The 11,456-nt window shown below is 44.9% G+C and overlaps 1 protein-coding gene across 1 annotated transcript in view; it reads left to right on the forward strand.

Annotated features, from left to right (window-relative positions):
- The window catches only part of wwc3 (WWC family member 3), a 93,368-nt gene extending 84,217 nt beyond the window's left edge, over positions 1–9,151 (forward strand). Inside the window, 5 exon segments of the mRNA XM_080769665.1 lie at positions 1,031–1,210; positions 2,270–2,362; positions 3,091–3,351; positions 6,859–6,986; positions 8,195–9,151. Of these exon segments, the coding sequence (XP_080625791.1) occupies positions 1,031–1,210; positions 2,270–2,362; positions 3,091–3,351; positions 6,859–6,986; positions 8,195–8,261 (729 nt within the window). The 3' untranslated portion in view covers positions 8,262–9,151.
- The last annotated feature ends 2,305 nt before the right edge of the window (positions 9,152–11,456 follow it).

Raw genomic sequence — 11,456 nt, forward strand, 5'->3', positions numbered from 1 at the left:
TGTGTGTGTGTTCACCTACCTATGTGTGTGTTCACCCACCTATGTGTGTGTTCACCTACCTATGTGTGTGTTCACCTATACCTATGTGTGTGTTCACCTACCTATGTGTGTGTTCACCTACCTATGTGTGTGTGTTCACCTACCTTTGTGTGTGTTCACCTACCTATGTGGCCATGAGCACCAGTATGACTATTAGTACCAGTAGGGGAGCTGTTGTGCCAGAAACAGAGAGAGAGATAGTGCTGCACTGTTGCCTGCTAATGAGAGAGAGAGAGAGAGAGGGAGAGAGGGAAGTTGCACCACTCAGTTGATTTTTGCTTTGAATAAATACTTTTTAAAACGTCTATGGGGAAAATGAATGGGGACTTATTTCCAGATGCCCTCCAGGGTAACTGCCTCATCATGCCTCTACTGGTTTCAACCATGTGTCTACCAGCCAGGCACCGCCTGTTGATATTTCACTCTACCTGGATGGAAATGAAAGAATTCCACACACTTCTTCACACCCTTAAAAAAACCTGTAATGTGACAATAACGTATAACCCATTTTAGTCCTGAGGCCCGTTCTACAACAGGTCTTGTAAATCCCAACAGTGTGTGTGTGTGTGTGTGTGTGTGTGTGTATGTGTGTTTATTTTTTTTTAGGTTTATTTATTTAGCATGTAGTACAACAAATAGACAATAACATATCAAAGAACAAAAATACAATGCAAGGAAGGGAAGAAGCCAGAAGGCTTATTTTGAATCCTTTCCTGAAGGAAGAGGTCATTGGTTTAAAAGATTAAAAGTTCATAAAGAACAGTACATAAGTCTACAAGTTGGCAAATGGGGGCAGCTGTGCAGTAAAGAAATAAAAACACAGACTGCACAAAAAACAGAATTAAACAATACAACAACAAACACACAAAAGAAAATATAACGCATCAAGGTAAAACATGATGCGTGTGTCTGTGCGTGTGCTTGTGTGTGCGTGTGTGTGCGTGCATGTGTGTGCGTGTGTGTGTGTGTGTGTGTGTGTGTGCGCGTGCAGGTGGAGAAAGCCACCATGACGGAGGGCATGTTCCCGGAGCCGCTGAGGGTTCGACCCCCCAAGGAGCGGGGAGGGGGCGGCGGGGGTCGCTGGGGTCACGGCTCGCCCTTCATGCGCAGCAGCACTCTGGTGCGATCGCAGACCTTCTCCCCTGGAGCGCGCAGTCAGTATGTCTGCAGGGTGGGTACACACGCAGACGCACACACACGCAGACGCACACACACACACACACACACACACGGTGCCTATAATCTTCATTCCATGTGCCGACAGCGAGGTAGCATTAATGTGAAGGGACTTCAGTCCTGCATGCATGCTGTCAACCCATTAAGACAGTTTTCTGAAAATCGTATCAGTGGTGTTCAAACCTGGCGAAAGGGCCTTTCTATGTGGAGTTTGCATGTTCTCCCCGTGTCCCCTAGGGTAGGTACCCTCACATGTTCTCCCCGTGTCCCCTAGGGTAGATACCCTCACAAAAAACATGCAGTAATCCTGGTCACTAAACTGCCTCCCCCTGGCCAGCCGGGGCGCCTGATGGAGGGGAAAGGAACTGGTTGGAATAACGTGTTCCTTCCACGCGCTACGTCCAACCAGGGAAACTCCCCCCTGTCAGGTGTAAAGGAGCAACTTGGACACTCAGGCATGAAGGAAGCATGAGTTCAAGTTCGTTGCTCTCCCCAGGTTGGCGGAGGGTGTGTAGAGCCCAGGATCACATTAGATGATTGACACAGGGGTGAAAAATGGGTTACAAAATCGTGGGATAAAAAATATATTTAAAAAGTGGTGTTCAAACTTTTTCATGTCAAGGACCCCCAGCTTCAACTCCTATACAATTCCAAGTGCTTCTCAGGGTATTCAGATTATTTTGGGGGTCACTGCCTGAAAAGGTTGAGAACGTTGACAGTTGACAGTGAGTCACAGCCTGACAGCCATGTTGTCTTGTACGTATATTTCAGTTGTACCACAGTGACAGTGACATGTTGTGTACATTTCAGTTGTACCACAGTGACAGTGACATGTTGTGTACATTTCAGTTGTACCGCAGTGACAGTGACGTGTTGTGTACATTTCAGTTGTACCGCAGTGACAGTGACATGTTGTGTACATTTCAGTTGTACCGCAGTGACAGTGACATGTTGTGTTGTACATTTTCAGTTGTACCGCAGTGACAGACAGTGACATGTTGTGTATATTTCAGTTGTACCGTGCAGTGACAGTGACATGTTGTGTACATTTCAGTTGTACCGCAGTGACAGTGACAGCTCCACTCTGCCAAAGAAGTCTCCCTTCGTCAGGAACACGTTAGAACGGAGAACGCTGCGATACAAGCAGGTACTGTATGCACGCACGTACGCACACACACACACACACGCACACATGCTCGCACACACACGCACACACACACACGCACACACGCACACATGCTCGCACACACACGCACACGCAAGCTTAACGTTTTGCATTTCCATTAGTTTTGACTTTTTATTCCTGTAAGTTCTTTTTTTGTTGAGTTCCGTTTAGTGCGATATTTGTTAAAAAAAATGTATGTAGTATATACAGTATTTATACAGTAAGTGGTATATTTCAAATATACTGAAAATGTGCTGATACTTACAATCTCCGTTTTATGAAATTTTGAATACTCAAGTACACATGGAGTCTTTAGTAGCTGTTTTGAAACACCTATTGTGTGTGTGTGTGTGTGTGTGTGTGTGTGTGTGTGTGTGTATGTGCCTGTGTGCGTGTGTGTATGTGCCTGTGTGTGTGTGTGTGTGTGTTTGTGTGTGTGTGTGTGTGTGTGTGTATGTATGTGATGCGTGTGTGCGTGATGCGTGCGTGCCTGTGTGTATGCGTGTGTGTGTGCGTGCGTGCGTGCCTGTGTGTGTGTGTGTGTGTGTGTATGTGATGCGTGTGTGCGTGATGCGTGCGTGCCTGTGTGTGTGTGTGTGTGTGTGTGTGCCTGTGTGTGATGCCTGTGTGTGTGCGTGCGTTCGTGCCTGTGTGATGCCTGTGTGTGTGCGTGCGTGCCTGTGTGTGTGTGTGTGTGTGTGTGCGTGCAGCAGCAGCAGTCGTACAACAGCTCCTCCCTGGCGGAGCAGCCCACGCGCACCTCCCTGGACCTGGAGCTGGACCTCCAGGCCTGCAGGGTGCGCCAGAGGCAGCTGACGGAGGAGCTGAGCACGCTGCGGGAGCTCAAGCTGCGCCTGGAGGAGCCGGGCGGCCCCACGGGGCCCGGCGGAGAGGCAGCGGCCTCGGAGCTGCCCCACTGGGCCCTGAGAGACGAGCGCTTCAGGGGCCTCCTCCGAGAGGCCCAGAGACAGGTAACCTCCTTAACCTCGTTAACCTCCTCCGAGACTAGGCCCAGAGACGGGTAACCTCGTTCATTTAACCCATTCTGACCTGAGATCAGATTCTAAAAATGTCTTCTAAATCCTGACAGTTTTCTGAAAAACCCCATGTTTCTATGTCAGTCGTTCTCAAACATTTTCATGTCAAGGACCCTCAAAATGATATAGGCCCCCATCTAAATATATGTCGTTCCAGGCATCCAAAGTATCTTGTCCCTCTGTGAAAAAAGATTATAGACCTATTGCTTTAACTTGTGGGGTTATGAAATGTTTTGAGAGAATTATCGTGAACTCACTTAAGTCTCAGGTGGCTTCCTTTATGGATCCTTTACAATTCGCTTACAGGGCTGGGCGCAGCACGGAGGATGCTGTAGTCAGTATAACCCATTTAATTACACCTTACAGGGCTGGGCGCAGCACGGAGGATGCTGTAGTCAGTATAACCCATTTAATTAGCAAGCACTTGGAGGAGCCAAAGGCGTATGCTCGTGTCCTTTTTGCAGACTTCAGTTCTGCTTTTGATACTGTAAGCCCTCTGTTACTTGTCAAAAAGCTAAATAACATGAATGTAAATCCATTCATCATTAGATGGTTCTACTCCGTGTTAACAAACAGATCTCAACAGGTAAAGGTGAACTCAGTACTCTAAGGCCCTCATTTATCAACCGTGCGTACGCCAAAATATGGGTGCACGCCGAAATTACCGACATTTTTGACATTTACCATTTCCGCCAACGCTTGAAATTGAACGTGACAACGTTGAAAATCCACGGTTGCTCCTCAGCTGGCGTACGCATTTTTTTTCTGTCTTACACAAGCGGAGCAGCCTTGTCTGAACTGCTGACACGCTGTCACAGGCATCTAAACATATGTTTTCACTCCTAAAATGTTAATATAAAACGGTATGTGTATGTAAAAAACAAAAGAGAGATTTCCAACTTTACAAGTAATTAAAATCGCGCAATTAAAAACAATATAACATGTTTACAATGTATTAGTTTGTGCTTAATCAAACACTTGTTATGCGAGCGCACTTGTGAGATGATTTTGGAGCGCATGCGGACACGGTGATGCGGCATATGCGATTATGATATTATTTTTTTTTTAAAGGCATGAATGGACTGCACGCCTTTATTTCCAAGTGACAATGACAAGCATACAATACAGCTTGCCTATTTGTAGTAAGTACTAGCAGGCTATAGGCGTAAGGGGCTTAATCATTCACCATTTATAAGTGCTTAGACAGTTTTGACAGTTCAGATAAAAGCGAGATCATTTTCGGGGGTCGGGAGGACGGGACCGCGGCGTGCGTCGCCAACACATACCAGCGCAAGCGGCAAGCCTTCATCCATATGTTTATGATTCGTTCATCAATGATCAAATCACTACATAAACGTTGATTGTGAGCTGCCTTGACGACATGATAGCCTATCTCTCATGCAGGCATGTCACCCACAGGACTTTAATATCACAGCAGTGCGCAGTATCACGCCTTCGCCGTGCACTGCGCACGAATGGGTAAAATTAATATAGGCCAGCCTACAAACTAATTCCATTCATGGCGATGCGATGTCGATGTGTCATGTATATGCGTGCATGCGTGGACATGACAGCAAAGCAAGCGAGGTGAGAGGAAAACAGACAGGGTAGGCCTACAACTTTATTTAATTCATGCAGGTGTTCGTTCTTTATTTAACAAGACACCAGTGGGCTTGCAAGTTGCGTGTGCTTCTGCGTGTGTGTGTGTGTGTGTGTGTGTGTGTGTGTGTGTGTGTGTGTGTGAGAGAGGTGCGTGAGGCGGGCAAGGCACGGGAGAAACCTTTTTTCCATGGTTTCCATGGTTCCCACAGGTCGTAAACATGTGTTCAGTCGCAAAAACGAGGGCGAGGCTTGATTTCATAGGGCGTGCCAGATAGATTTCAGCCGTCACATTTATTAACGTCAGGACGAAATTAAGGAAGGATCAGCTGTTTGCGATCACTTTATAAATGCCGTGGCGACGTGGGTGTACTACGAAACCTGCACTCCAATCTGTGGCAGATTTTACACTCGATTGATAAATGAGGGCCTAAAGCTCTAAATTGTGTAGCACAGGTGTGCCACAAGGGGGGGTGAGTTCACCATTTCTTTTCACCGCCTACACAAATGACTGCAGAAGCAGTCAGCCTAACAATTTCATCTTGACATTTTCTGATGACACTGTAATAGTCAACCTGTTGAGGGGTGTTGAACACCCGGTGAGTTATATCAGTGAGATTAATAACTTTAAAGACTGGTGTGATAATAGCCACCTTATGTTAAACACCACAAAAACCAAAGAGATGATCTTCGATCCAAAAGGTGTCCACATCCATGACCCAGTGGTCATGGGGGGCACGCAAATTGAGCAGGTCGTATCATACAAGTACCTGGGGATCCAAATGGACAACCAGCTCAAATGGAACGTCCATGTGGACTATCTGTGTGCCAAATTGGCACAACGCTTGCACTTTCTCCGCAGGCTCAGGCTCTTTGGTGTGAGCAAGGGAGTCATGTCAACCTTCTATGATGCAGTGCTAGGTAGCATTATTAGATATGGCATGTCAGCTTGGTTTGGGACACTCTCTGTCCAGCTCAAATCTAGAATAGCTAAAATGGAAAAAACAGCCATGAAGGTAATTGGTAGGAAAGATTCTCCATCTCTTCAGGCAATCTTTGAGTAAACGGTGCTCAGTCTGTCAAATAGAGTGTTGTCTGATCCTTCACATTATATTATCTTCAGAGTATGAGCCGTTGCCCTCTGGTGGACGCTACAGAGCGTGTCAGAGCAACCGCTTCAAACTTTCTTTTCTTCCCACTTCAATTGTTCTACTAAACAACCGCCACATAGTTCACAGTTCTTAGTGGGGAAGGGACTTCTTGACCTTCATCAGTTATTTATTGCACTTTACTGTGATTGTGTACTATAAACTGTGAATACTCTAGCACATTTTTTATTTATATTATACCTTCTCTTATTGCAACTTGCACTTTTCTTGTGATACTCTTGTGACTTGTACTTTGCTGCTACTGTGTATTGTGTATTGTCTTTTGTGTATTGTCTGTCTGTTTTAAAAAGCGTTTATGTACTAATGCACTTTTGCCCAAGACAAATTTCCCCTTGTGGGACAATAAAGTATATCTCATCTCTCATCTCATCCTCCCCCAGAAGAAAATATTTTAGTTAAAAAAACGTTCATATATATTCAAAGATTTGCACCACATTTTCATGATTTTTCAAAAAATAGCATATCTACAAGCTCGTAGCGCAGCACTCAGTGCCACGCTATGAGCTTGTAGATCTGCTATTTTTCAATAGCTAAAGTGTAACACAATGATTAAAGATCTGTTTGAAAATCTCCGTTGCTGTAAATGGCTGGGTCCTAAATACCCCCGGGCTCCAGACAAAGTCACCGGGGCCATGTTGTTCATGTTGTTTATGTTGTTGTTGTTGTTTTCCAGGCCAACCAAAGCAAGCAGGAGCAGAGGCAGGAGGAGGCGGCGGAGCGGAGGCTGAGGAAGGCCAACAAGGAGGTTCTGCAGATGAGAGGGCAGAGCCACAAGGAGCCCCTCCCTGTGCAGACATTCAGGTACGATGAGGGGCCCCTAGGGGCCACAAGGAGCCCCTCCCTGTGCAGACATTCAGGTACGATGAGGGGCCACAAGGAGCCCCTCCCTGTGCAGACATTCAGGTATGATGAGGGGCCCCTAGGGGCCACAAGGAGCCCCTCCCTGTGCAGACATTCAGATATGATGAGGGTCCCCTAGGGGCCACAAGGAGCCCCTCCCTGTGCAGACATTCAGGTACGATGAGGGGCCCCTAGGGGCCCCTCCCTGTGCAGACATTCAGGTATGATGAGGGGCCCCTAGGTGCCACAAGGGGCCTCTCCCTGTGCAGACATTCAGGTATGATACAGATGAGGGGCCACAAGGGGCCTCTCCCTGTGCAGACATTCAGGTATGACACAGATGAGGGGCCACAAGGGGCCCCTCAGGTATGATAGATTCACTCAATACTTTATTATCAAGAAAGTGAAAAATGACTTCTACTGGATCTCTTGTCCACTATAGAGCGCTGACTTTCTTTTCTTCTTTCTAATGATTTGATCGGCCCAAAACATTGTGTTCATTGTCATGATTTGTCACGATCCGAGGTGGGTGCATTGGGGTTTCATTTCCTGGGCCACTCGATTTTCTGAAAGGGGGAGGGACTGCGGCGCTCTATAGTCCCTTCCTAACATTTTAGTCTAGTTTTTTAATGTGTTGTTGAAATCGTCAATATATTTAGTCTTATAGTTTTAGACATCATAGCATACATAGTTTCCATTCAGTTTTCGTCATAGTTTTTAGTCGGCGAAATCAACACTGCCTAACGGGTGTGTAAGAAAAAGGAAAGGAAAGGTACTATGTTTATCCTGCAGGGTAACTGGACTAAGGAAAGGAAAGGTACCATGTTTACCCAGCAGGGTAACTGGACTAAGGAAAGGAAAGGTACCATGTTTACCCAGCAGGGTAACTGGACTAAGGAAAGGAAAGGTACCATGTTTACCCAGGGTAACTGGACTAAACTCAGGAACTTGTTTACAGCCAGGCCCTGCTCATATAGAACATTTCATGGTAGAGGTTCAATGCCTAATTGTCCAATTAAGGGCACTTCAGCGGTGGTAATTTTAACGTGCCGGTCCGGGGATAGATACGAACTATAGCGACCTTCACGATATCAAGACCGCTCCGCAAACCGTTCGGCCACCACCGCTGCCTCTAAATGTCTAAATGTGTGTGCGTTGGTTCCACACAGAGAGAAGATGGCGTTCTTCACCCGACCAAGGTTCAACATACCTCCGTTACCGGCCGACGACGTATGAGGCCGACGGCCTCCTCCTCTTCCTCATCCTCCTCTTCCTCATCCTCGGCTCTCTGCCATCCCATATGAAGTATTTGTCCCTGTTTTTTATTTTTATTTTATTTTTGTCAACTCATGAAGTAAATCGAAACAAAAGTGTAGTTTATTTCTTCAAATAACCAACACAGCAGCGGGGAAAGGTTTTTTTTTTGAAGATTCTTACTTTTTTTTGGGGGGGGGGTTCAAAGGCATTTTCGTGTGACAAAAAAAAACCAATGAACACACACTCACACACACGTGCCTGGTTAAATATCGCCAATAGTGTTTCCTTTTTTGAGGAAAAGGCCTTCTTCTTTTTTTTCTTCTTTTTTTATGAAATAAGAAAACGATTTTTCTTTCCTCCTGTATGGTTTTATTTGTTGTTTTTGTGCTTACAACGAAAGCTGGAAGACGGGAACAAAGTCAAGTTTGGACAAACTCACTGTACTGTAACTTATTTTATAGTACTTTTCCTTGAAGGAAATTTAAAAAAAAAAAGAACAAAAGGTTTCCTGCTTTTTAAGTGTATTTTGTAGCTTTTGAACCAATAGCACTTCAGTGTTTTACATACCGTAAACATACCGTTTTACATACCGTGAAATGGAACTGTCGTCAGATCTCCCCCCCCCCCCCCCCTGTTACCTAATGCTTAAGAGCTATTTACATAAAATGTCACTTTGTAATCCACTTTTATAACAGATGTCATTGTACTTTTGTTATTATGTTATTAAATTTAATATTAATTATTTCATGTACTTTTCAATATATAGATGATTATAAGAAACACTGTATTCAGATTTTTTTTTAATGACGTCTGTATGAGCATTTGCAGTGTTACTTCTTGTGAAGATAAAAACCATTAAAACAACCTGTTGATAACCCGAGTCTTTCATCTGCTACGTTAGCGTTCCAATAAGATATCTGATGTTTTCAGGATCATCTGACGCCAGTCTGGAGCCCTGTACGTGGAACTCCATATTTGGGTATGAGTGATGTCATATTTTGATGAGGTGAGATTCTTTAAAAGATGATTCTACAGCAGTTTCAGCAGCATTCGCTCGAAAGGGACGATGCCACGCTCGACAAGAGACGGAGAGGCCGAGAGGTGATGCTGAGCTGAGGAGGATGAAACAATGTGAAGTGGGTGTAACTCCTGGACCCTGACTCCTGGACCCTGACGCAGCCCACCCACCTGCCTCTGACGACGGAGAACAAGTGAGTCGTGGAAACGTATTGAAGAATATCCCACTGAACAAAGACACATTGTATCACAGGGACGGATTAACCCCCATGAGGGCCCCTGGGCCGGTAATATTTGTCGCGTGCGCGAGACATTTTCGTGTTTTTATCATCTTTTTAACCTAAATTTAACAAAATCAACGGCCAATGAAGGGCCCCCAGGAGCCCTTTTCAGGGCGTCAAACCTAGTATGCCTGAGAGCCACGGCCCCCTCGTTTCTCATCATTTTGGACCGTGGGCTATAGCCCATATCGTACGGCATACTATAGCGCGCCGTTTTTCATCATTTTTGAAGATTTGAAAAAAATGACAAAATGACAAAAACGATGGGTTATAGCCCATGTTTTTTGAAATTTTGAAAAAAAAAGTTAGCCTCGTTTCTCATCATTTTGGACCGTGGGCTATAGCCCATATCGTACGGCATACTATAGCGCGCCGTTTTTCATCATTTTTGAGGATTTGAAAAAAATGACGAAATGACAAAAACGACGGGTTATAGCCCATGTTTTTTGAAATTTTGAAAAAAAAAGTTAGCCTCGTTTCTCATCATTTTGGACCGTGGGCTATAGCCAGTGGCGTAACATAGGGCAGTGCAGCCAGTGCAAAGCACTGGGGCCCAGCGCCCCCTAGGGGCCCATGAGGGGAAGGGAAGAAAAGAAAAGAAACAGCTGACGGGCGCTGTTTTGTGAATACACACACACACATACACACAAGCAGAAGGGGCAGCTAGCTGAGCTATGGGAACAGGAGGAAGACATGGAACCTGGTGTCTAGCAAGGCGCTAGGCACAGCTCATTGGTCAGTACTCTTCATAGGCATGCAGCAGAGCCAATCATTATGCAGTATCATATCTTAGCAACTATTTCACCACGCTCCGGTCCACAACATTGAAAAAACAAATGGACGCTGTTGTTGACAGCCAACTTAAGTGCCAACAATCTTATCAGAAAGTTCTAGTAGTGAGATAGAACTAAAAAAAGAAGAAAAACGAAGTGCAGAGCTGAGTGGGAAAAATATTCGGTGTATTTTTATGAAACAAAAGCTTTTCAGTTTCAAAGTGGATATTCAAGCTTTCCCTACAGCTGCAATGTTGGTGAGTTTAATGTTGTTTAATGCAAGCAGATGCAAATTGATGGTCACTTTATATCATTATAATAAATCTAGAGTTGCAAATTGCAAAGGACTGTGCTGTCATGTGCCAGTTAGCCCTGACAGGGACACATATAGTGGCATCATTTACTGATGTTTGCACTGCATTAATGTTATATCTCACCATACCTGTCACTGTAGAGTGCAGAGCACTCATTCTCCAAGCTAAAGTTGATAAAGACTTATTTAAGGAGCAGCATGGGACAAGAGACTCAGTGGACTGGCTACGCTTTCTATTGAGAACTGCAGAGCGAGGGCTTTGGACCTGAGAAGCATCATAAATGACTTTGCTGAGTACAAGGCCCGTAAGGTGACCTTCTAATAAGTGAGTACATCCATTCCATGCTGTGGTTTTATAGTGGCATATAATGAGCTGTGTTTTTTTATTTTTATGTTTGATAGTTTGGAGACATCAGGCTGTGGTAGTTTTGTTTTTGTGCCCAAGTCAGGGCAGGTTGTTTATTGATGAATATACTGTATGGACACTGAGCTTGGCAGCTGGTGCTGTCTGCATGTGGTGCTGAAAGGCTGGTGCTAGTGTGATTGATTGAATTTTTTTTTTTTGCAGAATTACAGTACATTTTAAGCACAAACTCAATTACAACGACTGTTAACTTACTCAATGCTGTACCATATGTTCTCATGCCAATAAAGCCCCTTTGAATTTAATTGAATAATTTAATTGTGTGGCCGGTCACCTCACCTGTAATGTTAGTTTATACCTATTGTGTGTGTGTGTGTGTGTGTGTGTGTGTGTGTGTGTGTGTGTGTGTGTGTGTGTGTGTGCGCG

Source organism: Protomyctophum bolini, assembly GCF_963924005.1.
Source record: "Protomyctophum bolini genome assembly, chromosome: 8".
NCBI classification, from domain to species: Eukaryota; Metazoa; Chordata; class Actinopteri; order Myctophiformes; family Myctophidae; genus Protomyctophum; species Protomyctophum bolini.